We start from the raw sequence: 27828 nt of genomic DNA, 5'->3' as shown, positions 1-27828 counted from the left end.
GAGGTTCAGTAATTTTTTATTAAATTCACCTTATTCCAAGGTCAGTGATCAGAATTCTATTGCAATACATACTGCATAAAAAGATCTGTTAAAAAATATTCAGTGTGGAAAACAGGGCTGTAAAATATAGTATATATATTACATAAACTCAAAAGTGTTTTCCACATATCTCAACAACAGAAATTAGAACACCTGAATTCTTTCCCTCTCCAACTCTTCCAGAACAGGTGGCCAAAGCCACTCCACGGTAACACCAGCAGCACTTCCAGAACGAGGCCTCAGGCTGTGTATCTTTTCTCTCCTTCATGTTTCGCCTTGTGGTATTTCACATAATCATTATACAGCTCCTTAAAGATGTCTCTCACCCCCGGCTGCAGGGAGACCCGCAGGAACTGGACATCTGGCTCAATGCAGAGATCCAGGATGAGGTAAATGCCTTCCTGTAGAAGGCCCTTCACCGTGGGGTACAAGGTGACCTGCAAAAGGAGGAAACACCCACCATAAGAGCAAACACAGACCATGCCCTCAGAGGACCGGACAACGAGTTTCAACTTCAGCCCCCAATTTGAGAAAAGATATTTCTTTTAAATTATAATTTTGCACATAAATAAATACTCATATCTTAAAGATTTGTGTCTTAGGTAAATAAAAGGCAACTCAAGTAACAAAAGCCTGGAATAAAGCCTCACAAAATTACAGAGTAGTTTTGCTATTCAGTAAATGATGCCTATCAGGGGCATTTAAACACTGGAATCTTTAAACTTACAAATCTTATGAGAGCCACCTGCACATTGTGCCAAATTCTTTGCCATGACGAATCGCACTGGAAGTCACACTAATGTGGCATAACGACAGTAACGTTCACTATGGGACTGACCCCACCTTCTCCCATAGCAAGGTGTGCTGGCAGGCTCCTACTCTGCAAATGGATCATTCATAGGCCTATATTAGTAGCCAGATCACATCATATCCAAACAAATCAGTTGTGATTTATGGTTACACTTCATACATCTTTTTATTTCTAACAACAATCGCTCAAGGGGGCCTGAATTTCTAACTGCCACAGGATGGCCGTATTGGTTCTTGAGCCTTCAGATGTCTTTCTTCCCTGAACTTCTGGGTTAGCTACAATCTGGGGCACAGCAGGAAGAACGGTCAGTCTGGCTCCAACTGTACTGGATATTGTGCACAAACTTTCAGATGAGAGATTCAGACTACTGCCTAGACAAAAAGGCTCTACTCAAGCAGGCTCTACTCACACCTGCCACAACCATTCAGGTTTCAGCTGAACCTGGCACTAAACCGTCTGAATATCCCAGGAGCTGAAACCAAAAAGCAACTGGAAGGTTCCAGCAGACTGGCCTCGGATTTGGTAAATTCTTCCTTAATGTCTTGTTGGCCTAAAAGAGTTAAAGCCCCTCTACAAACATGTAGCTAGCTTCTGGCAAGGATATATGGTATTCACTAGAAGTCTGATTCACCAAAGCAACCACTAGAAGGCACGTACCTAGAGGCCGTTTGTTTTCTGTTACCAAGATGCTGTTGTTCAAAGTTATGGTCATTTTCACGTGACAGCTCAAAAAATTTCTGACAATCATCTTAAGATTTACTGTTTATAGTTGGTAAGAACAGTCAAGGACTGGAGATAGAACTGTCTATGACTTCAGCAGAAGGCATCAGAGAAGGAAGGAAAAATAAAACAAAAAACCAAAAGAAGTCCTGAATCTTATTGGCTGGGTGAGGATCCTATAAGTCGACTGCTCATTAATTTGTCTAATCAGCACTCACTGAACAGGTATTTCTAATTCCAAAGGCAGTAGGTGAAGTAACTGTACCAGTGACAGAATTGAGAGCTGAAGCCCACCAGTTGGAGGCCAGGGCCCACACGCTCCCCCATCCCCTCATGCTGGGACTCCTTAGTCAAAGGATGGTGCCAAGCATGCAGCTCTGCTGGGTCACAGGGAGACAGGCAGCAGCCGGCCTGTACAACTGCTATGTATCTTTCTGTTTCCATCAACTTGTTTATAAAATGGGGGGGGAGGGGACGTCAGTTTCTATGACCTCAGTGAACATCACTGACCTATGAATGAAAAGATCGCTCAGTAGCCTAAAAGGACCTTACTTTTAAAAAAAAGGACCTTACACAGAATAGGCAGTACAAACTATTTACCCTAGACTGTCAACATAAACAGATGTAAATCTGATCTATGGATGAAAGAGACAAGTGACCAGATTTCCCTAGCACATCCCCACAGTGACACATTACTGTATGGAGGATACAAGGTCTATAGGAGTCACTGTGTATCCTGCCTGACAAGGTCTCACCAGCTCACCACCAGACCTTCACCCACACCCACTCCACAAGACTATGGGGGGAATGCAAAGGAGGTTCATTTAGCTGTCCTTGCTATCTAGCATTTAATTAAAATTACAAATGTCTTTCTGGTCTAGAAAGATTTCCAGTTTTCAGCAGAAGCCTCTAATACATATGGAATATTTTCTTCATTATTGAGTCAAAAAACAAATGAAAGATAAACCATAGACTCTTGCCAATGAATTCTGGGATGCTACAGCCTTAGATAATTCCCAAGGCCTTTGGCTTTCAAGATTAAAAATAAATAACTGAGAAGCATAAATTAGACATGAATAATGAGGCCTGGAAACCAGAGACTTTCATAAAGTAAATCTCAGAATAATAATTAGTGACTTAAGGGTTCAAATTATCACCTCCCTTCTTGGACCTTAGTTAAGTGATATTACTATCTCTCAGTTTATTTTTCACTGAATCAGAAAATAATGCTGGCTTTTCCTTCAGTAAAGACTTACATATCAATAACTTCAGTACCTGGAAAATATCAAGATTCTATAAAAAGGCTAAGCAATTCCAAGGAAACCAAACACGAAGCCCCTCTCTCATGTGAACGCTGACTTAGGGGTCCTCGCACATTGCCACCAATCCTCCACACACCATGCCTGGTGAAGACCCAGTGCGTACCCACAGGGCTGGGCTGCATCTTGCAGGGCACCCCCCCAACTCCCATCTCATTTCAAACCGAGCCAAGTGCCCACCCACATGACAGGCATCTCCACTGGCTAAGGCGAGCAGGGCCACTGTGTCTGAAAAGTATGTAATGTTATAGATTCATCATGAAACAGGGTCAGAATAAAAACGGATGTAACGCCAGATTTTCTGAGAAAGCTCATTCAGCCCCATCTCCCTTGAGGAAAACCTCTTACGTAACAAGTTTACCAGTGGTTTTAACATTATTCTTACAAGACTTACAAAGGGGGGCTATTCTACAGAGAGCAATATAAACAACACAGATGTATTATCTACACCTGCAAAAGTAGATATGCACAGAAACACACTGTACTCGAAGCCTCTGACATTCCATTTAAACAAAGTAAGGTACTAAGTCTTGTTGTGAGCTTCACTGCTTGGGTCACGGAGGGTCTTGTGGAATTTTAGATATAACATGCTGACCACATTCCAAAGTGAGACCACTACTGACATTGAATTAATTATCCAAAAAATATATTAAGTCAAAATGTCAGATTAAATAGGACAAAAGTATTTTTGTTTAAAGGAGCTGAACGAATCTGCCAGTATCTCCACTGTGTCATCTACTTTGAGCATTTGAGAGCAGCTGACTCAAATGCACGATGCATTCCAAGAGGATAAACTTTTAAACTCCTGCCGCTGGGGGGGTCCCAAGACCCTTCTCCCTGGTCACTGTTAACCCTAGCCCTAGGAGAGCTCCTGTTCTTGAACCTGGAAAGCATTTTATCTCACTCATTACTCAAGAGACTGACCAGAACAGACCCTGCAGCTTGTGCTGCAGCAAGAAGGGAGAACCAGTGGTCATGGACCACCTTCCAGGTTCTAGGCATTGCTAGCTTCAATCAGTCATCCCGGGGACCCTGTAGGGCTACTGCTGAACCCTTCAGATGGGCAGGACAGCTTGCTACAACACATGGTTTGGGACCGTCAGCTCAAAACATCACCCGCCACTATGGTTGAGAAGACCTGCCACGAAGGATAACAAATGAAAGCGCTTGGTGAGAGCGAAAGTGAGAGCGAGTGAGTGAGCTTGGTTTACCTTCTGCACCTCGGTGACATAGTGGGCCACCATAAAGGGAGAAAACACTGTGAACTCTTCGGCCTGAGCTGCGATGTGGCTGTACATCCTTTGCACCAGACAGGCACACTCGAGGACCACCGACAGGTCATCTGTGCCTCCTATGGAAGCAGAGTGTTTCCAAACTAATTAGTCCCTTCTAATTTCATACATTTAATACAGCTGAAAATTATTCAAGTCTTCCCTTTTTTCTAGATTTGTTAACTGGCTAATTTCACAGACAGAATGAGGGAGAGATAGTATATCCAAATATTTATCTATATTACAAAGGAAAGACCACTTAAAATACTCAAGAGTACATGGGGTTTTTCAGGAGTCTAGAATAATCAAAATTTTTAGGATGAAGTCTACTATTGCTATTGTATTTTAAAAAGAGGTGGAGATCTATAAGGAAGATTTAAATTGGAAAATTATCTTTAAAAAACATGATTTTTTACATCATATGATTTTAAAGATGAGACGGCCTAATTATACCTTTGCCTTCTATGTTTCAGAAATTGTATAGGCAGACAGATATAAGACTCAGCTATCACTATTAGATATCTTCCTGTCTTCCCAGATTGACTTCTGATTTCCTAGTTCTCCACCTTAAGGTGACAGGACCACCCAGGCCCTTCTTAACAAACTCCTCTCAAGGATTCTAATAGCCTACAATGTCCCTGAGGCCCTAGTCATACCCGCTCCCTTAGGCATACACAACAGAGCAAAGTGGGAAACCCCAGCACAGGCCAGAGTACCTTCCCCAGCTTTCATACAGCATAAAGAAATATACCCATTTCTGTAAAATTCTACAAACTGCAAACAAATCTATATTGAAAAAAAGCAGATCAGTGGTTGGCTGGGAATGGGGCCAGAACAAGAATAGCTGTAAGAGGACTCTTTTCGGAATGATGCGAATGTTGGGTATTTTGATTGTGGAGACAGTTTCCTGAATGAATTTACCTATCAACTCATTCACAATTGTACACTTTAAACAGATGCAGTTTGTTAACATATTTTATGACTCAATAAACTTCAGTTTTAGATGCACAATGTCTTTTTTAAAAACCCTGATTAGGGATCCCTGGGTGGCGCAGCGGTTTGGCGCCTGCCTTTGGCCCAGGGCGCGATCTGGAGACTCCGGATCGAATCCCACGTCAGGCTCCCGGTGCATGGAGCCTGCTTCTCCCTCTGCCTGTGTCTCTGCCTCTCTCTCTCTCTCTCTCTCTCTGTGTGTGTGTGACTATCATAAAATAAATAAAAATTAAAAAAAATAAAATAAAAACCCTGATTATACATACAAACATGTTACATATAAACCATTTTTCTAGACACCATGTAATTTTATGAAGTTATGTAAACTTCTAGCATTCACTGGACATTTCAACAGGCAAGAACTTTAGTGAAGCACTTGAATATCTACTATGTACCATTTCTTTCCTCTTTTCAGAATGCTCAGCACACATGTGCAGCTCAGTGAACACCTGAGCATTTCAGCCACACAATGTGTGGTTATTAAGAGTACACTAATAGGGGTGCCTAGAGGGCAGTTGGTTAAGCTTCTGCCTTCAGCTTGGGTCATGATCTCAGAGGCCTGGATCAAGCCCCGTGTCAGGCTCCCTGCTCAGTGGGGGGTCTGCTTCTCCATCTCCCTCTCCTCACCCCTGGCTTGTGCTGTCTCTCTCAAATAAATAAACAAAATCTTTTTTTAAAAAGAGTGCAGTGGGGCACCTGAGTGGCTCAGTCGGTTAAATGTCTGCCTTTGGATCAGGTCATGCCTCGGGGTCCTGGGATCAAGCCCCACATCAGGCTCCCTGCTCAGAGGGGAGCCTGCTTCTCCTTCTCCCTCTGCCTGCCACTCCCCCTGCTTGTGCTCTCTCTCAAATAAATACATAAAATCTTTAAAAATAATAAATAAATAATTTTTTTAAATTTTAAAAGATTTAAAAAATGCATTAGATACCAATAAGAAAAGAGTAATTAGTTAAAACTCCACTTAGTTAAGCTATGAACACATCAGAGAACTGAGTCTTGGCAGATGCGAGGCACCTGAGCTGCACCACATGGACACAGCAGTGTCACACTTGTGAAACATGCCCCTGCACTCCCTCAGAACAAATGACAAAGGACTCACAAATACACGCTGGACACTCCTGTGGCAGTGTGATGAGGGCTCTGTTCCCCTACTGCTCAGCAAGGGCTGAACCAGGGCCTCCACCACACTGCCACTTCCCATTTCCTGTCAAGGAAGAAATCACTAGTAACAACAAGGATTCTTCTTGCTGAGCTCAAACATGACCATGACCTTAAGGGCCTCAACACAGTGCCACAGTTAGCCACCACCAAATGACCAAGGATAGCTTGGGAGATGGAACCTGTTTCCCTACCCTGCTCCTAAACATATTCACAATTTGACACTGACACCGGTATTACATCGCTCTGCACTAGGCCTGGGAGAAAGCAAAAGATCTCACTGCCACTGACCTAATCTCAAAACGAGGCAGAATAATTTGGGAATTATAGCCCAGTGTTAACTATACCTTTTCTTTTTTCTCAAGAAAAATATGGTTTAAGTAGCTTAAATCTACAAGTCTGAACCCATTAAAGTGATTCACACAGGAAGGGGAGAAATTGAGTAGCACTCCTGCACTTCTGATTAGTCTAGAACTGCTGTCACAGGTTCTTCCCAGACACCCTTCAAGTTGAGTTATAAAATCCACCTTGTTGGTCCCAGAGCATCCCATCAGGTACCACGCTCTGCAAATTTGAAAAAGCATAATATAGACTGCCTCAATTTATATGCAAATTTTTAAATGAGAATCTCCCCCAAACTAGAAATTTAGCAGGAATCAACAACCTTCAAGGCTGAAAACAAACTGTACTGTAATTTATGCCATCACCATATGGCAGTTCACTTCATTGTAAACAAACACAACCTTGCCAAAATAAGGCTGAAATGATGACTTGCCAGACCTCATCCCTTTTGTAAAATGCAATAGCTCTATAACTGCTCATTCTTTTTTAACTTCCCCACCAAACTAGGAACTCCTTCAGGGCAAGAATGGAATTGCAGTCACTTTATATCCCCTCTACATGAGAGTAAATATTTCCTGAATCTAGATTTTCTTTCTTTCTCTCTCCTTCCTTCCTTCCTTCCTTCCTTCCTTCCTTCCTTCCTTCCTTCCTTCCTTCCTTCCCTTTTTTCCCTTTTTTCCAGGAAAAGAACTATTTCAATTAGGAGATCATAAATGCACTCATTGTTTTGGACATAGCAAAAAAGGGGGGGGGCAGTCTGAAATTTTTTAAAAAATTGTTTTGGGCATTCATTGAGTGATCTGAACATTTCTTACTTAAGCTCAACTGGGTGGTTTTATTTTCAGTAACATATGAGGCCAGAGACCTCACAAGATAAATACATTTGAAATCATGTATCTGATACTATTACTTCGAATTACCTTTGTCTTTCTGCCTCCCTTCGTGCATAACTGAAAACAGCAATCTATTAAAACAGTTCAAGAAAGAAGGAATGGCTTTCAGCATTACCTGTAATAAGAAGCAAAAGAATATAAAAACATGTAATTATTTATTTCAAGTTCTACTTTAAAAGAGCCCATGTTTATTTCCTTCTTAACCCCGTATCTATCAAGATGCTCAAAACAGCATTGGCAACTTCTTTTTTGCCTGAACTTTCCAGGGAACCACTCACCCACCCTACTTGACTCTTTAACATTTGTTTTAATGGTTTCGGATAGGGCTTCTAACTTTAGGAATCTAAATGAGTGATCTGAGTTTAGATTTTGCTTAATCTATACTGTAAGCTGTTACTCATACATTCTGGAAATGGGCAGAAATAAATAATAGAACAAACAATAGCCAATATATTCAAGTATAATGCATTAGAAAGAAGTTACATAAAGCAAATCCATTTAAAAGAAGGACCCAAACTTCTCATTTTTTTACTGATGAATAGGTCTGGCTGAGATTTTTATCTCAAAAAATTATATGAAAAAAAAAATTTTTTAAGATTTTATTTATTCATGAGAGACACAGAGAGAGAGGCAGAGACACAGGCAGAGGGAGAAGCAGGCTCCATGCAGGGAGGCCAACGTGGGACTTGATCCTGGGTCTCAGGATCAGGCCCTGGGCTGAAGGTGGTGCTAAACCACTGAGCCACCGGACTGCCCTATATGAAAATTCTAAAACATGCTTCTTTTATATTCAATCACCTTTAGGTCATGACCAAAACAACACACTATCCAATAAAGCAGCCATGAGCTACATGAGGCTACTTAAACTTAATTAAAATTCAGTTCCTAGTCATATGGCTCCTAGACCACATTTCAAGTGCTCAAGACACATGTGGCCTGTGGTTACTGTGCTGGACAATACAGACACAAAACACGTCCAACAGTGCTTTAAAGAATTACTGGACAGTTGTGCTCTTTTCTCAGAATTCTTAGAATGAACAAAGACTAAATCACGTGTTGACATTTTTTCTTTGGTACAATTTATCCAAACAAATTCTTGCTAGCATTAACATCCCATTCTTTACATCAAATTACTGACATCCACAGCATGCTCAGAAAGAGGTCATTTTTGCAAAAGTATTCCACAGCTTCATCAAATTTCCCAATGACCTTTTGTAAACCTCTGCTAGCATACTGATTAAAAGCACACAAATCCAGAGCCAAATTATTTGAATTCACACCCTGGCTTAATATGGCACCAGCTGCTGATCATTGTGCTGGGTACCCTGGCTTAGCTGACCTCATGCTATCCCCTTTAGATTTACCTAAGCAGATTCTAGCCTGGTGCTTTTATCAACTCAACTATGCACATGGCCAACAGTGTGATCACACACCACATGGAGCCCCCAACCCATGTGGGAGATAGTGAGTGGGAACTATTATTATTAGTCACATCATTCTTTACTTCAATACCATGTCATTATCCCTGTCAATTTTCTTTCATTAAATGGTCTAATTCTTCTAAATGGTCATTTGTCAATGGTTCTGCAGGAGATTCCCACAGCTTTCTATTATTACTTTTCATCAACTGCATGGAATCCTGCATCTTTTGCAAGATGGGCAAAAGGGTCATCCTACCTTTTCCCTTCAAAACAAAAATTAAAGGGTTATTTTAATACTTTGGATTCTTCCCCCTTTTTGAGAAATAAAGTTCTTATGAAAAGCCTGTGTGGATGGTTAAAAGTCTGCACCCTCAATTGTCCTGGCCCTCTTCCTCTGTTCTCAAAAAAAAAAAAAAAAAAAAAAAAAAATTAAATTAATTAAATTTAATTATAATTGATATGTTTTACATATCAGTTTATAATTGATATGTATTACATTTATTTGTATGGTCACATAAAAATCTAACAGTCAGCAGAGAGATTTAAAACAAAGATCCTGGGGCAGCCCGGGTGGCTCAGAGGTTTAAGCGCCGCCTTCGGCCCGGGGCCTGATCCTGGAGACCCAAGATCAAGTCCCACGTTGGGCTCCCTACATGGAGCCTGCTTCTCCCTCTGCCTATGTCTCTGCCTCTCTCTCTGTGTGTCTCTCATGAATAAATAAATAAATCTTTAACAAAATAAAAATTAAAAAAATAAAAATAAAACAAAGATCCTCAAAAGATAGGCAGGGTCAAAAGCACTGGAGTAAGGCCCAACATCATGAGTGCTTTAGTTTACGAGACAGTAAATTTTTTCAAAACTGTGCTGCTGTCAGGTCTCTAACTTGAGAACACGAAAACACTTAAAAATAGTTGAATGTGTCTGTGTGTATGTGTATACATCTTATTTATGAGTTTCTACATGTCACATGTACAGCAGTGGTGCAGTGGAATGAACCCAGGCCAAAGAATTAACAGTCCTGAATATAAAATTTAGCTTCGGCTAGGTCAAATCACTTAGCAGCTCTGAGCTTCAGTTTCTTTGTCAATAAAATGGACTACCATCTATTCTACAGACTTGCTGTAAGGGTGAAATGAGACACACAGCAAATATTCAATAGATGGTGGCTGAGCTGGAATCTTTTCTATGGAACATTTATTCCTACTGAGTTTAATTTCAAAGGCAGAGTACTACACAACTGGAACTTGGGAAGTCTTGCTCCCTACACCCATCTGAGTTATAAACCCATGAAGAGATCAAAGCAAGTGAGATTTAAATGTGGGGTCTGCAAAAAGAGAATAAACCTAACGAGCTTCCTTAAATAGCTAGTATACAAACACCATCAAGTGTCAGACCCAACAAAGATGAAACTCACTCAAACAGCCTGATGTGAAGATCAAACATTTTTGTGCTTAAGAAACCACTGTGACCCTGGAAATTACTGGAACCAAAAAGTTTGCTTGGCAAATTGATGTTCTTACCATCCTCCAACAGTTAAAGCTCTACTGCCGCTGTTTTGCAAGTTGAAATTATCCTGCCCTGTGCCCTGTTCCTCCTCCTCACCTTCGGATGACACTGCAGGATGGAGAAGAGCACATTGTGCACCCGCAAGAAGATGCGCCCATACTCAGGTGGCTTCAGATGGTCCAAAGGGACTGTCAGCAGGATACTGAAAGCCAGGCTGACATGGTGTGGATTGCTGATGGTCTCCTCCCCCTGTCGCAGCAGTCCTGCCAGCATGTCCAAAATAGGCCCCACCACTGCCAGGAGCACAGGCTGCTCTTGACAAGCCTCTCGGTTTTGCAGCTATAGAAAAAGAAGGCATAAAGGAAAGAAAATGAAGGTGATTCTCTAAAGAAAGAATACAAAAACTGAAATAGAGATAAGATCTGAAGTGACAGAGGTAAAAATGTCAAAGTGAACTAACGTGGTCAGAAAGCACTTTGAACAGACAAGGAGCCCAATGTTCAATCTCCGAGGGCAACCTACTGTGGATTTGGCCATTTCAGTCCACGCTTTTTGTTGGACTCATCATCCACAAAGAGAAATAACTTCTTACAAGAGTTTACTTGCCCAATTTCTCAGAACAAGTAAACTTCACATCAGACATACACTATATTTTCCCAAAAAGATCCTTTGTTGTACATATCTATAATTAAAGTTCATTTGTTGTATTTCTTAAAAATTAGCTCTAGTTAAGACGTTCACTTACTGTTCTAGAGAATAAAAAGAACAGGCTCAGTTTGAGGGCCAGTGCAAAGTCTTACCTACATAACCTGGGAGAACTCACTGTGACCCTCATCCTCAAGTTGCCAGGTGTAAATAGCAGCCCTATTGTAGCCTGCTGGGGCTTCTCACAGTGCTCCCTTTGCCTGGGGACTCCAACTGTGCTGACTTCATACTGTAAGATCTACTTTTAGATTTACCTGCATGGTTTCTAGCCTAGTGTGTCTATTAACACAGCCCAACTGTGCACCACCACCAATACTGACCATGCACCATACGAGTGTGTCTTCCTCCGCCCTACTCCCTGCACTCTTCCTCCTAACACCCATTACATACACCAGGTAAAGAGGAGATTCATCCACTAACACAAATTCCCAGAAAAACAACAAAGCAATCAAAGAGAACAGAAGGGAACATTCAGTCTACTCTAGATCCTCCTGCCCTGAGAATCTGCTAATCCAGGGCAATTCTCTCAGGTAGCACAAGAGAATTATGACTGATACTGATGGTAAAAGAGATGCTGATCTTTTGAACCCAAATGCAAGAATACTGACTAGAGACTCTCTAGAGGGCAGAAACAGAGCCGGTTCCAATCAAAACTCCGTTTTTGTGCTAATGAAACAAAGTCATGTGACTTCCACGTTATCTTCACCAGGTGCCAACATTTAATGACTGGGTGGGATCTATCTGCAACATTACTGTCCCATTCTATAAAGCCATTTTTTCCTCACTATATCATAGATTTAAATGTACACACCCCTCTACAAATGAATAAATGCACTAAACTGACCATAGAATTTTTGTGGGGACAACAGAAAGCCCCAGAATTCCTTCTCATCTCATCTACTTGAAACGAGCTTCCACAGGAGCCCCATCTTATGACTGCATGCCTCTATTACTGCCTGCCTAATGCTTCCTGGGGCTGCTCAACACCCCCTCACTCCACCTCTCCCCCACGTCTTGAGCAGACACCAATGTTTGCAGACACACAAATGCACACACAGCACACACACTGACAGAAAAGCATTCCACTGGCTGCTGTCTTCAGGACATAGTGCCCAGAAATATATTCTGCATAAAACCAGAGCTGGCAGAAGCCAAAATGCAGCCTTTTGTCTGTAGAGGGACAGGAGCGATGAGATGAAGGGAGAGGAAGGGGTACTCACAGTGAGAGCCGTGACTATCTGCGGGCATGCACTCCAGAACAGACGCGCTTTCTCTCCACTGAGTGGGGAGCTCAGGAGCACCTTGGTCAATGTAACAGCTGACAAAATGGCCTGAGAGAAAAGGAACAAAAACTTAACAGAAACAGCCAGTTTTCTCTTAAGAAGTCCATCTTGGGAAGAAACCTGGTCACGGGTGCTGGAGAGAGAGAGCAGAGCCCACCCACTAGAACCCTAGGGTCAGAGGCACGGACAAGACCCGGTTTGGGCTAAATACAGAGGATGAGGTGAGGTCCAATCCATCACCAAGCAGCCAGGAAATAAATGAATAAAATGAGGAGGACTGTGGCCAAGTGGAGGCCATTTCAGTAGCATCTCACTAAACCAAGCATGCAAATGTACCAGGATGATGAAATAAAAGGTGGCCACAAATGGGCACAGCAACCTAATTACAGGATCTTATTTTGTCAAGATAGTGTGGAAAGAGGCGACAAGCTGTAACTTACCCATGCAAGAACTGCATACGCTCATGGATAAAAGGAGGAGCCGGGGAAAACATGGACAAAGTAAAACTAGATTAGGTGCTATGACTACAGGTGGTTTTAAACCAGGAGCAGGGAACTATGTGGGAAGGCAACTCACTTTATTGAGTGCCTATGTCAATAAACGTCCAACCCTATGTTGGCATTTTACATCATCAATTTTAGCCTTCCATTAGCCCTTCCTCCCTAACAGTGCAGCCCCACAATCCATACAATTCTCACCTAGGTCCTTTGCTCTCACTTTCCATCTCTCCCGCCCTGAGTAGCCACAGCCCTATACACACTCCCTCCCACTAGGCAGCCCTGCCCTCTCTCCTAAGCTGGGGGCCCACTTTCTTAGCCACCTATAAGACATGTGTACCCACCAAGGGCCTGAACACTGGCATCTCCCTTGCTGTCCACCTCACACCTATACAACCTCTGCCCTGCTGTGCACATAACAACCTCCTCCTGTCTCCATGGCAACATCCCCCCATCCAAATCCTCTCCAGCTCTGAGCGCTCAGGCTCCAGTCTCGCCTTCTCCATAAACCTTCTCTGACTGGATTAAACAGAAATCTACAGTGAGGCCTTCTCAAAGCTGGGGCCCAAATCATGCCACAAATGCACACAGTGAAAACTTCCAGAGAAAGGAGGGCAAGTGTCATAAGCAACAAGGAGGGGCTGGTGCAGAGCAGCGGCCCTGGTCCAGCCTGGCCCTCTTCCTCACGTACAGAAATGTGATTTCTCCCTGCTGTCCCTCTGTGACCTCAATTACCCTCTCCACCCATCCAAATCAAAACCCAAGTCTTTGTGCTGATTATAACTGCAAGTTAAGAAGCCACTCATGAGGCAAAGAAAGCTCAGAACCAGAATACATGGGCTGCATTGCTGGCTCCAAGATACTTGGCTCTGGGGCATTCTTCCTCCTGTGCAAGCAGGGACATCTGACCAGTCCAGAGCACAGAGCTGTTCAGCAGACCAAATTCCAGCAAGTAAACTTCATAGAGAGGCTCTCCTAAATATGCAATGCCAAATGCAAATGCAGGGCTTTATTAGCAACTACCAAATACCCTAAGGTGCAAAGGACTGCAGGGCAGCTTGCTAATCAGAGTGATTCTCAAATAGGATCAGGGCTATGTGACCAAGTAAAATTTTTAAAAAGTATGATGGCAGATGTCTTACACATAGGATGAGTGGAATTTAGCTTTTTTACATGTCACTATCAGTATGCAATACTTAGTATTTCACATAATAAGTATACACAGTTGTAATTTGAAAAAGTTGCCCTTTGAAAAATAAGTTCCTCTTACACTAAAGCCCCAGGCTTCTCCATAAACATCCCCTGGGGTTTGATTTGGTGTGTTTAACTTTAGGGATGACATCGCATCTCAAATAAGTTTTCCCATTTGAGCTATCATTTGTGTGCCTTCCACCCACGGGAAAAAAGGAGTACCCACCTGCAGATCTGCTTTCCACATGTTACTAACATCTAAACCTTGGAGAATACACTGCATCACCATCCTGAAGTCCTCTGTTGTACCAACTTCTAACATCTGGGTGAACAAAGCTCCCAAATGAGGTTCAATGTCCTGAATTACTTGAACTGGAATTGTAGGATCTGTGTGGAAAAGAAACCAGTACTGCTAAAATAAGATAGGAAAGGGGCAGGTGAAATACTAGAATAATCACATGACAAATAGGGCCCCAGCCCTTAAAAGTCACAATTTGAGAGGCATGGAAATACTCATAGTGCGAAAAAGGTGTGCCGCCTGTTGCAGAGTGACAGTGCTCTGCACACAGCTGACCTATGTAGACTGCATCCACAGCACAGAGGAGAGCCAGAAGGATGACAGCAGCTGTCAACAGTGCTTAACTCTGGACTACTGGACACAAGTGATTGCTAATTTCACTACACTTTTTTCTACTTTCCTTGTTCAGCTGTACCTCAGAGATGGGACAGGTTTGGTTCCAGACCACTGTGATAAAGCAAATGTTGCAATAAAGTAAATCAAATAAATTTTGGGGGTTATCCAGAGCAGATAAAAGCTATGTTTACACTATGCTGTGCTCTATTGAGTGTACAATAGCGTTATGTTTAAAAATCAATGCACACACCTTAATATAAAAATACTTTCTTGCTGAAAAATCAACCATCTGAGTTTTCAATGAGTCGCAATCACTGACCACTGATCATCGTAATAAATGTAATAAATAAAAAGTCAGAGATATTGCAAGATTCACCAAAATGTGACAGAGACATGAAGTGAGCAAATCCTGCTGGAGAAATGGTGCCAACAGACTGCTCGAGCAAGATTGCCACAAACCTTCAAACTGTAAAAAAGCGGAGTATCTGTGAAGCTCAATAAAGAAAAGTCCAATAAAATGAGGTATGCCTGTATTCTTTTATAACACCAGTAGGGACACAGGTGTGGTGTGGTACATTGGGAGAGACAGGAATGTTGAAGACATTAAAAGAACCCCACACTTCAGGGACCCTCCTGCTGCAGTCATCCAGCTGTTACTCACTTGATGCAGGAAAGTCTTCTAATGGCCCCAGGGCGCTCTAGCCCAGGGTTTCATTCTAGAGCCCAAAGTCAGGGTATTCAAGGCCCTTTATCATCTGATGCCAGCTTACCTTCCCAGCCATATTTCAGCCTGCAGACTGTTCCATGTTGCCAGAATACCTTCCAACATCCCAGTCTTTGCTCACTACATAAGCTTTGGGGATGAAGGGGACGACAGGCTTTGAGAGATAAAGACCTCGGTCCAAGTGTCCCACAAGCTAGAAGATCCTAGATTCATGAGTTCTCTGAGCCTCCATTCCCTCATCAGTGAAATGCATATAACAGCACCAACTCCTGTGGTTGGCAAATAAAAGGAGCACTGCAGAATGTCTGCCACATGGAAGGCTCAACGTTAGCACTCCCCATGACGTCTACCCATTTGACCTATCCCTCAAAGGCCACTGCCTACTAATGCTTTCCACACACTCTCAACCCACAGTCTCCTAGTTCTAGTATACCTGACAGCATTTCACTGTTTTGCGATTTGTACGATTTGTATGAATGTCTATTTACTTGATTAGACAGATCAAAATCCACACTGTATTCATCTCTACAGTAGGACATGGTTCCCCCTATATATGAAATATTTGTAAAAGTAATGGTTTTTTATGATTGAATTGAGGAAGCCTATTCTACAGTCAGAAAGCATTCCTTACAAATGCTCACTTTCATGAGCTGCAATCTACCTGAAACAACCTCTGAGAACACAGAGGGCCACACTTTGGTTATTCATAGCCACCTTAACCCTCCCTCTCCCCACTCAAAACTTTGGACCCTCCTCAGTAGGCATTTCTTTCAGACCTCTCACCCTGGTCCCTTTTCTAGACAAGTCTAGTAGCTCAAGAGTATGAGGCCTGGACCCAACAGCAGCACCTCAGCCCATGATCTGAGGAGCAGTGGGGCAGGGGGGCCTTGGCCCCCTGAAACTGCCATAACTAAGGCTCTTTCCCTGGAGTTGGAGGCACCTCAAGTCCAGGGACACATAGTTAAGCCCTAGAGGCCACCTCAAGTCAAGAGGAGTAGAGGGAAAAAGGAAGACACAGTATTCTGTTTAACAAAGAGGAAGAGGGGACAGAGCTTCAGACCACCAGCTGCTATTTAGATCACTCATTTAGGACTATAACTAGTGTTAATAAAAGACTAAATTCTAGCCTCCACTAAGGTGAAAACCATTCCCTAAAAGAGTCGCTGACAGTACAGGATAGAACATGTGACACCAAAGCCTTTTTAGTCAATCCACAATCAAGGCAGGGATAGAAAGGCTATTGAAAGGGAGACAACAGCAGTGTTATTCTGGCCTCAACATTTCAGTTCTGGTGCTGGCCCGGGGAGCCCGGGCAGCTTTGCTTCCTACAAGGCTCTACTTTACGCTTTTGTATCTGAGCACGCAGCCCCATCTGCGGCTCTGCCTGTCACAGCTTCTTCACTGGGAAACAGAAGTCGGCATGTGTCCTGGGGGCTAGGTTTAGCTGACAGACTCCTCAATCTCACCTCAAAGGACTATTCTAATTAACCTCAACCCCTCAAGAACAACAAAACAAAAAGAAAACAAACCCGCACCAACTTGAAACACTGCTATCTTGAAACAGGAACAGATCTGGCTCATTGGCCTTTGAGCTAGGGGACAGCAGATACTGAATGCTTCTGTACACTGGCTGGGTTTGGCTGGTCTAAAAGGATGACATCAGAGTAAAAGACTTGAGACAACAGCTAAACCTCTGTCCTGTTAGCACTCACAGCCTAATGACGGCCAGGCACCACCCTGAGACCTAGGCAGTGCGAGTCTGGCCCTCAAGGAATTTTATGAGGTTCCCTAAGTATTAAATCAGTTGCATTTTTTAAGTTGGCAGGTTTTAGATCTTTCTTAAATCGCTGAAGATGGCACTAGAGATAGGACACAAAAAAGGCCACTAAAAAGGAAGAAATTATGCATGCTGACCATCCTGGGCCAGGACAGATATAAGCTAAAAAAGAGTAGAAGACTTTAAAACTATAAACTAGAACAATCTCCAAAATAAATGAAAAACCAGTGCCAAACAATATACCAAGACGGTTACTATTTGTGTAAACAGCAGAACTGTGAGGGTCACCGCTTATCCTTGCAGAGAATGCAAATACTGGGAACGAGTTCCTGGGAGCGGACAGGAGGGGATTTTCTCTTGGCCTGCCGGCCTGTGCCTTCTAAAATGAATACCTTTTCCAAAGGGGCTTGGGGGCAGGGGGCACTCACCTTGCCAGTGGCTTACTAGCTTTTACCAAAAGCCTAGCATGATGCTGAGTAAGAAATGCAACTGGCACAGGTTTCTTATAGAACAAGGCAGATTTTTCTTTAAAGGTTTTATTTATTTATTTGAAATGGAGAGAGCGTGAGAGAGAGAGCACAAACAAGGGGTTGGGGGTGGGGGCAGCACAAAAATATCTTACCTGCAAGAACTTTTCTCATAGAATGAAACATGGAGGTAAAAACAGAGTCCTTCTTGGGATGTAGCTCTGGGGTCAAAATGAATAGAGTTAAAAACCGCATGGCTGCTTGGAAACACTGACTGTCTTCTGCAAAAGCCGGCAACTCTGACAGTAGTTGAGAGTAAACACTCTGGTAGAAGGTAGTATGTGAGCATGTCATTTCATCTGTCATTTGGGAAGTCTCTGTCCTGTGCCTAGGGTGCTGGCCTACATCTGCCTCCAAGAGTGTGCTGGCTGATGAGATAAAGATAGAGGGAAGGCGGTGATCCTGGGCACCCTGGGCCCAGTAGAGCTGCAGCACAGCTCCTGTGTGGAGAACAGCCTTCTGCAGCAGCTCACACAGTGCTTCTGGGGCCTCGTGGTGCTGCTTCCGCTCTTTGACAAAAGGCCCTAGGACTTGGCACAACTTGGTTAAAGACACCAGAATGAGCTGCTGGCCCCGACAATTCTGATTTTCCACCTGTTTGCCTGCAGTCGCTTCAGTGTAAAGTTTGTGGAGGAATCTAGAGATTTTCCCAAAATTAAGTACCAAGCTGAGCTTCATCTGGATAAGCATCTGCATTAGCTGTTCTAAGAACGCCCCTATCACTTGGAGGAATTCCAACCAAGAAGGGTCATCCATGTTAATAGAAAACCTACTACTGGCTTTGAACAGCGAGGTCAATATGATCTCAAAAATATCACTAACATACATAATCTTGAGCACTGAGCGAGCACTTTTCCCTCTCTGCAGGTAACCAAGAAGCCGATAGCAAGTCATCAAAAACTTGAGGGTCAGTGAGGAGGAGCAAGAGCTCCCCAGCTTGATCATGGCCATGGACAATAATAGAAGGAAATAATGCACATGATAGGGAGTCAAGAGGCTGTCCAGCTGCAGAGTAGAAATAACTTCCAGAAGTCCCAGGATGCTCTCTAATTGTTCTCCCTCCAGCTGAATGGGGAAGTCACTCTTGACCAAGGATAATAAGTTTTGGGCAATTTCTCCTTTTGGTTCTACACCTTCAGGTCCAACTTTTGCAAATCTGTTTTCCCAAAGAGCCACCATCATGTGGTCCTTTTCAAAAAGCCAGGGCAGCTGTTGATTGAGAAGACTTGGGTCACACTGGGCCCCAGAACACAGGATGCTAGTACATCCTTCAGTCAGGCACATTAAGAAAGCAGAATGAAGGGATTGCATTTCTGGAAAGAGAGGGCTGTGAAGGATAGAGTTGGATATTTTTTCAAGTGTGATGCTTGGCTCTTCATCTGCTGAAACTTCTTGGGCTTTACTCATTGGTAAAGTTCTTAGCAGCACGCTAGCCAGGGATCTCACATCATCTGGACAAAGATAGGATATCAAAATTGTGAGATTTGACACAATCAAGTGCCAGTGGGCTACAGGGTATGTGAGTGCACTCACTGTCCCAACCTGGGCATCCCAGGAAGCTCTTGTCCTTTGATTCAAGCTTTCTCTGCCAGAATCAAGAATGTAGGCAGCATCACACCGCAAAGTTCGGAGGGCTTCTTCAGACTGGAAGTTAGTTTGCATTAAAGTCCTTTTCATTTTCTGCAAGTAGAGCTGTTCTAAGCAATACCTGCCAAGAGAGTCAAACTGAGCTGTAAATTTTTCTATCTTCTTCCATTGGTGTGTTTCAACACCTGGGAGCAACAAGGGGAGGTTTGAGATCTCTGTAGCAACATCTGTTAGAGCCACAGACACAGAGTGATACTGGCTACAGTTTATACTGAGCATGGCATCAACCTGGGCCCAAGTGTAAGAGAGCAGGAGTGCAGAGTCACTGACCTTCTGCAGCCAGAGCTCAAGCTCTGGGACCTGGAGGTCCAGGAGAAGGTCCAGCAGGGGCCTTACAAGCTCTCGGAGCATCCTCTCCATTGTGCACTGCATCCGTCTGATGATGGGCAGAGGTGTGCTGCTGTCTAGGCTCCTCATATTGAACATGATACAGTGAAGCAGTGAGCTCAGGGACAGTGATTTCAAGGCCATGTCGACATCATCCTGCAAATATGGCAAGACCAAAGACTGGAACTTCTCCAACAAGAGGGACCATGTGTCCAAGATCTGACTTGGAGGCAACTCCAGGAGGCACTCACAGAGCACCCTGGAGGGGCCCGAGGCCAGCACAGGCTGCCTTAGCTCCTCAGCAGCTGGACGACAGATCACCCCCAAAATCTCCTCAAACAACCGCGGCACTTGTCGGAGTTTGACATATGTCTGGAAGAGAGTATGAAGAAGCGCCTCCTGTGCTTTTTTGGTTCGAAAGTCTGTCACTTCTGCATCGATCCAAGCTGAAGCCAACAGGTCATCCAGGTCTGGCTCCAAAATCAAATGATTCAGAGACATCAAAGCCTTGAGGCAGCGGAACCAGGCCGGCACAGATGCTTGAGAATGGTTTATCAGCAGCTCAGCCAAACGGCGGTAAAAATGGAACTGAGCCTCTTCATGTCGGATCCTATCAGCAGCAATGTTGTAGATATTGTTGCTGGCCACTGAATTTAACAGCTGTTCTACAACCAGGAGTTCTGTAGTCCAATCTGATGTGGCCAGGGCTTTTATCTGTTCCTCCTGCAGATGTGAAATCCTCAAGCAGGCAAACAGCCTGGAGAGTACCCGGAAGCAGAGAAGCTGGTTCCCCTCCTTGAAATAAGAATCTAAAAAGAGCTTATACAGCAAAGCCACTGAGTTGGCTATAACAGCAGAACGAAGGGATGGCTCACAGTAACCAACATCTAACAGCCTAGCAATCAAAGTGTCCATGGGAGCTAAAAGATTCTTCATGGTCCCTATCTTCGTGTCACCTTGCTGCTGGTCCAAGAGCTCCTCTTTGTAGGACGAGAGCAACTCGGGCTGAAAAGCTCCACCTTGAAGTAAAGCCTCAATCTGACTCCTTATATCCCGGCTCAGCCCCTGTCGCAGCTGGCCCTGACCAGCCTGTGTCCACATGCCCCCGGAAAGTAAGTGCCTCAGGACCAGGCAGGGCTGGAGCAAGTGCCCAGTCATCTCCCCAAAGGCACGTCTTGGGTTGACTTGCTGTTGCTGGATCGAGAGGTAGTGGCCAAGTGCCAGGTGAATGACTTCAAATAACTGGGCCACCATGGCTCCTTCTGGCTGTCTACAGGCCAACCAGCACAGCTGGCTCAGCAACACCACTATCAGCTCCTGTCTAGCTGTGTAGATAACAGCAAGGGCAGGTGTTGAGAGGATGCCCTGGCAGCAGCTCAGCACGGCACACATACTTCTTTGGGATTCCAAAAGAGAGAATTCAGCTATTCTCTCATTTATGATCTGAGCATTAAGAGAGAAAGAAAACTCATTACTGACCCTACACATACACAAGAAAAATACAAGAGAATCAATGAACTCACTCTTTGCCCTTATCTTGACGAGAAAGAAATCCCCATATCATCACATCTAAATGAACTTGATGTTTGCTTAATGTCCCAAAGGAAGGCAAAGTACCTCCTTCACATATCCATCTCCTACCAACATGATTTCAGAAAAGGGATGAGTGCCTTTGTAATTCTGCTGTCCCTTTTTAAAGAGCTGGGTTTTTATAAGACTTAAACTGCAAAGATTACTTTTGCTCACATCCTAAACCTGCAATTCAGCTTAAGATGCTACTTAAGGTGGATGGATGGTAGCCCTGGGCTATGATCCTTTGTCCCAAAATACATTTTTATAGTTGATTACACTGTTTTTCTATTTAAAACACCAAAGCAAAAGGTACTCTTGAAAGAGGAAAGCATGGGCAGCCTGGGTGGCTCAGCAGTTTAGTGCCACCTTCAGTCCAGGGCGTGATCCTGGAGACCCGGGATCGAGTCCCCATCGGATTCCCTGCATGGAACCTACTTCTTCCACTGCCTATATCTCTGCCTCTCTGTTGCTCTCATGAATAAATAAATAAAATCTTTAAAAAAAAAAAAAAATGAAAGAGGAAAGCAAATGTCAGCAATTACTGCATATCACACAGCAAAAACCAGTGTCTTCTGCTTCCAAAATTCTGAAATTCAAAAACACCAGAAATTAATGAGGCCCAGGCAGATTCCAAAATTTACTTATAGGCTGAGTGGTCTGCTCCCAGCCCTACAGCATCAAAGAACCATATTCATCCTGAGTGCTAAATCACTAGCAGCCCAATGACACAGGTGTGATTGTCTCCATTCAAGTAACTGCTGGCTCTGGAAAAACTGAAAAATGTAAATACTTATATGCCAATGCACTGCTACAGTGACATTCAATATTTCTGATCATACATACAACTTATCTACCAAACTTTTTTCACATTTGTACCCAATAAAAATAATCTATTTTCCAAATCATGGGTATATACTATACTACTACTATCTCAACATAAATATAAAACGTATACGAATTGAAATACGACATTTAAAAACAGAAGATTTTTTCCCCCATACTCCCAAAGGACAAATCAGAATAACCCACTTTGGTGCCCAGTCTATTATTTTAAAAAGTAACATACAATTTAGAACATAATCTCAAGAACCACTAAAATCTATGAACCATCAGACAGCTCAGCTATTTAATTTTCTTATTATCAGCCTTTACTGATTTTCTTTTGGCTTACACACTCATGTGGGTAGTGCAGAATGATGGTTAAGAGCACAGGCTTTGCAATCAGGTAGATCTATGTTCAAATCCTAGCTATGCCACTTACTAGCTGAGTGACTTTTAACAAATTACCAAACCTCTTTGAGCCCAGCACACATTAAGTATCCATTATTAGTGCTTTCTATTGTCACCAACTATTCTCACAGTATTTCAGAACACTCGGTTTTGATAATGAAGTTCATAATTCTAATCTGAGACTTCAAAATCACTTTGATTCAAGAGCAAATTCCTATTCAGATTTTGGCCTTTGATCTTCCTCCAGACTAATGGAAAAGTGTGGGGGTGGGGGCAAGGATCACAAAGTAGCATTATTTGCTGGCAACATTTCCAATTAAAAGGTAATCAGCAACCACTTTATGAAATAGTTCTAAGCTTTCCTTGAACATTAAACAACATAAAGTGCTTCACACAGCGTTTAAACAACATAAAGTGCTTCATATAGCATAGAGCATACCATATACATTCTTTTGTAAAGATGTTATTTATTTGAGAGAGTAAGAGAGAGATCATGAGCAGGGTGGAGAAGGATAGAGGGAGAAGCAGACTCCCCACTGAGCAGGGAGCCCAATGCAGGACTTGATCCCAGGACCCCAGGATCATGACCTGAGCCAAACGCAGACACTTAATCGACTGAGTCACCCAGGCACCCCTACCATACGCATTCAATAAATACCAGTCATCACTATAATTCTAATATCATTTCCTTCTCTTCCTCCACCTTGATACGTCCTGCCTCTTCAATAATTAACAGGAAATCAACAGAGATGCATGTCGCACATACAGGACAACAAGGTAAACAGAGAATTACCTTGACCAGGGAAATCTGAAGGTTAATTGTCTTTCCATTCTTGAGGAGATCCTGCAGTTTCTTGCTGTGTAGAATGTTATCTATATAGATCCAAAGCCTTTCAACAATATCTTCCTTCAGTTCAAGTTTTTTCTTATAAAATGCAATCAATGACTGTCTTGCCCAATCAAGTAGTACCTGAATTTGGAAGAAATATGCTCTAAAAACAAATGAATTTCTTTATTAAGGAAGAAAGATGCTGGACGTTTAAAAGGACATCTCATACATAACCAAACCCAACTGCCAGGGAAAAAAGCTGTCCTTTAAAACTTATCTTTGGTAATATTATATTATACAAATGTTCCAGTATCTTAAAATGTTTATGATCAAAGAATCAATAAAATGAAAGAAAAATTTTGTCATCATCTGGGGCCAATAAAAAGTTTCCAATGAAATTCTTAACAGTTTCTTCTAACTTTTCTGAAGTTATACTAAATTTCAAAAGTTAGAGCAACAATTGCTCAAAATCGCCACAAAATTAAGTATGCACAAAAGCAAAAATGCAGAGTCCAAAGACAGAGCTCTGTGCCCTGGCTTCCCATGTTACTGGTAAAACCTCTAGGTCTACTTACCTCATCAGAAGACAGAGACAGTCTTCTGTGAAAGTGCTTTATGAAAAAGAGAGGTGGACATAGTTTCTATTACTGTGACATGTTTCCTTATTCGTAACATGAGGAAAGGTGGTGAGGCCTCATTTCATGATACCAAAACTGTCAATAACAGTATAAACAGTGACAGATGCTCAAAGGGGGAAAAAAAAAAAAAAGAATCTCAGCATAAGACTAGGTGAGACCTTAATCAAACTGCCACCACCACTTCCCCCTTTCATCTCATTCTGAATAGCACTTGTTAGTTGACTATCAAGCTGCTAAAACAAATATCAAGGCCAGCCAGGTTTAGAAATCACTGAATGTAAGAGTGTTCTATGTACTGTACCTCTCATCATCATTTTAATAGATGTAATCCATCTTTGACAGACACATTTTGTGCTGTCTCCTTTAATACTAGCATTAATCCAATTTCATGAGCTCAACATCCGGGGGTCTCTAGTGTTCTACAGTACTTTTATTTTTTTTATTTTTATTTATTTATTTTTTTTTTTGCCAGATAATGGCATTGAAAATGTTAACAAAGAAAAAAGCCTTTCTCGGTTCCTAATCTATTTCTAGAACAGCCTGCTACAAATACTAAAGCTTCTCTACTTCTCTCCCTGTCGACTTACCAAATTCCAAAGATGTTTAATAAAGCACCAACAAGCAGTTGCTTATGAAGCATCACCTTGGATTTACAAACAAATGGAGCTACCCATAGACTCAGATTCTAATTTCTATAACTCAATTCCCAATTTGTTCACTGATGCATATACTTGATTTGAAACAGAAGAGATGTTTCCAAACATAAAACACTGAGACTTTGTAACAGAAAAACTTGGTTACCGAGATATTTGACTCAGAATTTTTTTCAATGACTCTACTTTTACCTCCAACCATGCTTCCTTCCCCAACCTTTCCTTTAATCTTTTCAAATTTTAACTAAATATCAATGTACAATTTATATAAGTGACCATTCTTTTCGGTTATAAAAACTGTAAATTTCACATTAAACTTACTTGCTCTTTATTTGGAAGAACGCATTGGTGGGAAATCCAAGCAAAGTGAGCTAGTTTTAGTTTATCTTCCCAAGAAGTTGTCTTGCTTTTAAGCTTAAAGGAAATTCCAGAATAAACAGCAGCCATTGCTACACTTTATCTATAATTTAAAATGAAAAAAAAATATTATGGTCAAACTCAATAAGTACCAAAATATGAACACCATGTATCTTATTATCTACATGACATATACTCCTTTAAAAAAAAATTTTAGTGAATTAAAATACATCAACAAAATTGTTGGGTATAAATCTATACATAAAATGTTGCAGCCCATAATCGGGGAAACACACATCAAAACCACAATGAGATACCACTTTGCGCTGGTCAGAATGCCTAAAATGAACTCAGGAAACAGCATACGTTGGCAAGGATGCAGAGAAAGGGAAACCTTCTTATATTGTTGGTGGGAATGCAAGCTGGTACAGCCACTTTGGAAAACAGTACGGCGGTTCCTTAAAAAATTAAAAATGGAGCTACTGCACAACCCATCAAATGCATTACTAGATATTTATCCAAAAGATACAGTGATTCAAAGGGGCACAAGCACCCTGACGTTTATAGCAACAATGTCCACAGTAGCCAAACTATGGGAAGAGCCCAGACGTCCATCAACAGGTGAATGGATAAAGATGTGGTATATATACACAATAGAATATTACTCGGCCATCAAAAAGCATGAAATCTTGCCATTTACAACGACATGCATGGAACTAGAGGGTATTACGCTAAGCAAGTTAAGTCAGAGAAAGACATACCATCTGATTTCACTCACATGTGTAATTTCAGAAACAAAACAGATGAACAAAGGAGAAGGGAAGGAAAAAATAAGACAAAAATAAAAAGGAAAGCCAACCATAAGAGACTCTTAACTATAGGAAACAAACTGAGGGTTGCTGGAGGGGAGGTGGATGGAGGGATGGGGTAAGTGGATGATGGGCATTGAGGAGGGCACTTGATAACATCGCAGATAACACCCAGTGTTATCTGACGAATGGCTAAATTTTATCTCTGAAACTAATAATACAATATGTATTGATTGAATTGAAATTCTTAAAAAATTTAAATGCTTTAGCCCATGAATTTCCTGGGGGAAGTTCAGACAAAAGCAGGTAGAAGAATTAAACACACACGTATAAGTATTCCTCCTGTGATCAAACATCACATCCTCAGAGGCGACTGTGTAGGAATACAATCCGGCAAAACCCAAAGTGTTCAAACGATCTGTGAGAGAAGATTCACACGTGGCTTCAGACCGAAAATTACTGCACAGATCATCTGAAATATACGATGTATTAAGACAAGCTCCATCAAATAGTTGAGAGATATAAGCAGTATTTGGAGAAAGTAATGTTTCACTAAGTAAAAAAGAAATACAGTATAAACCTAGTCCCAATAGAAATACTGTTATTTAAACTGCAACAGTAACTTCCCACTCTAACTTTATTTCCTTTACATAGAAACCTAGGGACAGGCACAGCATCCAAAAAAAAAAAACAAAAACAAAAAACAAAACTCTACAAAACACAGTTACACAACTGAGACCATCAAAAACAGAGCACAATAAAATCATGAATAAAGGAAAGCGAGCATACCAACCAGCTATAATCCTAAAAACCTGAAGTAAACATAGCTTTGAGTTTCCTAAAAGGCTAATAAAAAGGGGAAATAATATTAAGTCATTCTCGTTATATAAAACAAAAATCTGTTCCTCAAAAGTGAACATTTTTCATAATACTGAAGTTGAAATATCGTATATAAAAAGCAAAACTGGGCAACACCAATGATTCTAATATACCGCGTCCCGCGGTCCTGATACACACTACGGAAGCAAGAGAGTCTGCTGTACACCAAGGCTGGACCACTTCCATCTCTTCCATCTGCGGGGCCTGAAGCCTCACAGACCCACCCTCGGAACTTCTCCTCCACAGGGCAACGCCGCCTGGAGGACGCTAACGTGCAGGAGCTTCCTCCACTCGGTCACAGGGAACAGGAACGGTCAAGAGCTGGGAGTGTCCCCGTTCTGCCAAATCGTCCAAGAGGCACCACTGCACAACTTCCTAGACCCCTAAAGTCAGGGTGTCACAGAGTCACCGCGCCAGCTACAAAGTGCTTGAAAAGCGTCGGCCTCACTGGCTACGAAGGCGCCCCAGACGCCCCCGCGACGGCTACGAGCGTCCTGCTCTCGGCGCCCTCCAGGTCCCCTGGGTACGCAGAAAGCCCCGAGCGGAACGCAGAACCGGGTTAGCGCTGCCGCGAGGGCCGGCCAGAGCCGCCGCAACCAGAACCGCGCGGAGCGGCACGAAACCAAGTAACCAGGACACGAGGGGGTCCCGAGGGGCGACACGAGAGGCCGCCCGAGGAGCGCGGCCTGGGGGCTCCCCCCGGCGCCGGCGCCGGCGCCTGCTAGCATAGGCTGCGGGGTCCTCCCCGGTTAGGGAGCAGGGGCCGCGGCGCGGGACCGTGCTCACCTCGGGGGCGGCCTCCGGGGGGGGCGCTTGCCCGGACGCCGCCCTCGGGTAGGGCGCTCCCCGCAGGCCCCGCCCCGAAGAGCGGCGGCGGGCGCGGACGGCAGGCAGGCCCCGGGTTAAGCAGCTCACCTGGCGGCCCGCCCCGCTGGGGACCGCGGGTGCGGGCGCGGGACGGCGGCGGCTCGGGGCTCCCGCGCGGCCCCACCACGTGAGACCGGCCCCCGCGCTCCTTCCGCCCGACGCCGGCGGCGCGGAGGGGCGGGGCGGCGCGCACGCCAGGCATCGCCAGC

The 27828-nt window shown here is 43.1% G+C and overlaps 1 protein-coding gene across 3 annotated transcripts; it reads right to left on the bottom strand.

Annotated features, from left to right (window-relative positions):
- URB2 (URB2 ribosome biogenesis homolog) lies at positions 1 to 27768 on the bottom strand. Of its 3 annotated transcripts, none has more exons than XM_055308787.1 (10): positions 27668 to 27767; positions 25029 to 25167; positions 23381 to 23557; positions 17907 to 21228; positions 14376 to 14536; positions 12399 to 12509; positions 10570 to 10812; positions 7574 to 7661; positions 4101 to 4240; positions 1 to 476 (listed from the first exon to the last, which is right to left on the bottom strand). In XM_055308787.1, exons 2-10 carry the CDS (start codon positions 25152 to 25154, stop codon positions 279 to 281), a joined length of 4566 nt encoding a protein of 1521 aa, XP_055164762.1. In that variant the 5' UTR covers positions 25155 to 25167; positions 27668 to 27767; the 3' UTR covers positions 1 to 278. The 3 variants fall into 3 exon arrangements, with proteins under 3 accessions (XP_055164762.1, XP_055164763.1, XP_055164764.1); XM_055308788.1 differs by having other exon boundaries at positions 27539 to 27670; XM_055308789.1 differs by lacking the exon at positions 7574 to 7661 and having other exon boundaries at positions 326 to 476; positions 27668 to 27768.
- Between the last annotated feature and the right edge of the window lie 60 nt (positions 27769 to 27828).

The sequence above is a fragment of the Nyctereutes procyonoides genome, unplaced genomic scaffold (genome assembly GCF_905146905.1).
Source record: "Nyctereutes procyonoides isolate TBG_1078 unplaced genomic scaffold, NYPRO_anot_genome, whole genome shotgun sequence".
In the NCBI taxonomy this organism is placed as follows: domain Eukaryota; kingdom Metazoa; phylum Chordata; class Mammalia; order Carnivora; family Canidae; genus Nyctereutes; species Nyctereutes procyonoides.
This window is presented reverse-complemented; position numbering and strand designations above follow the sequence as displayed.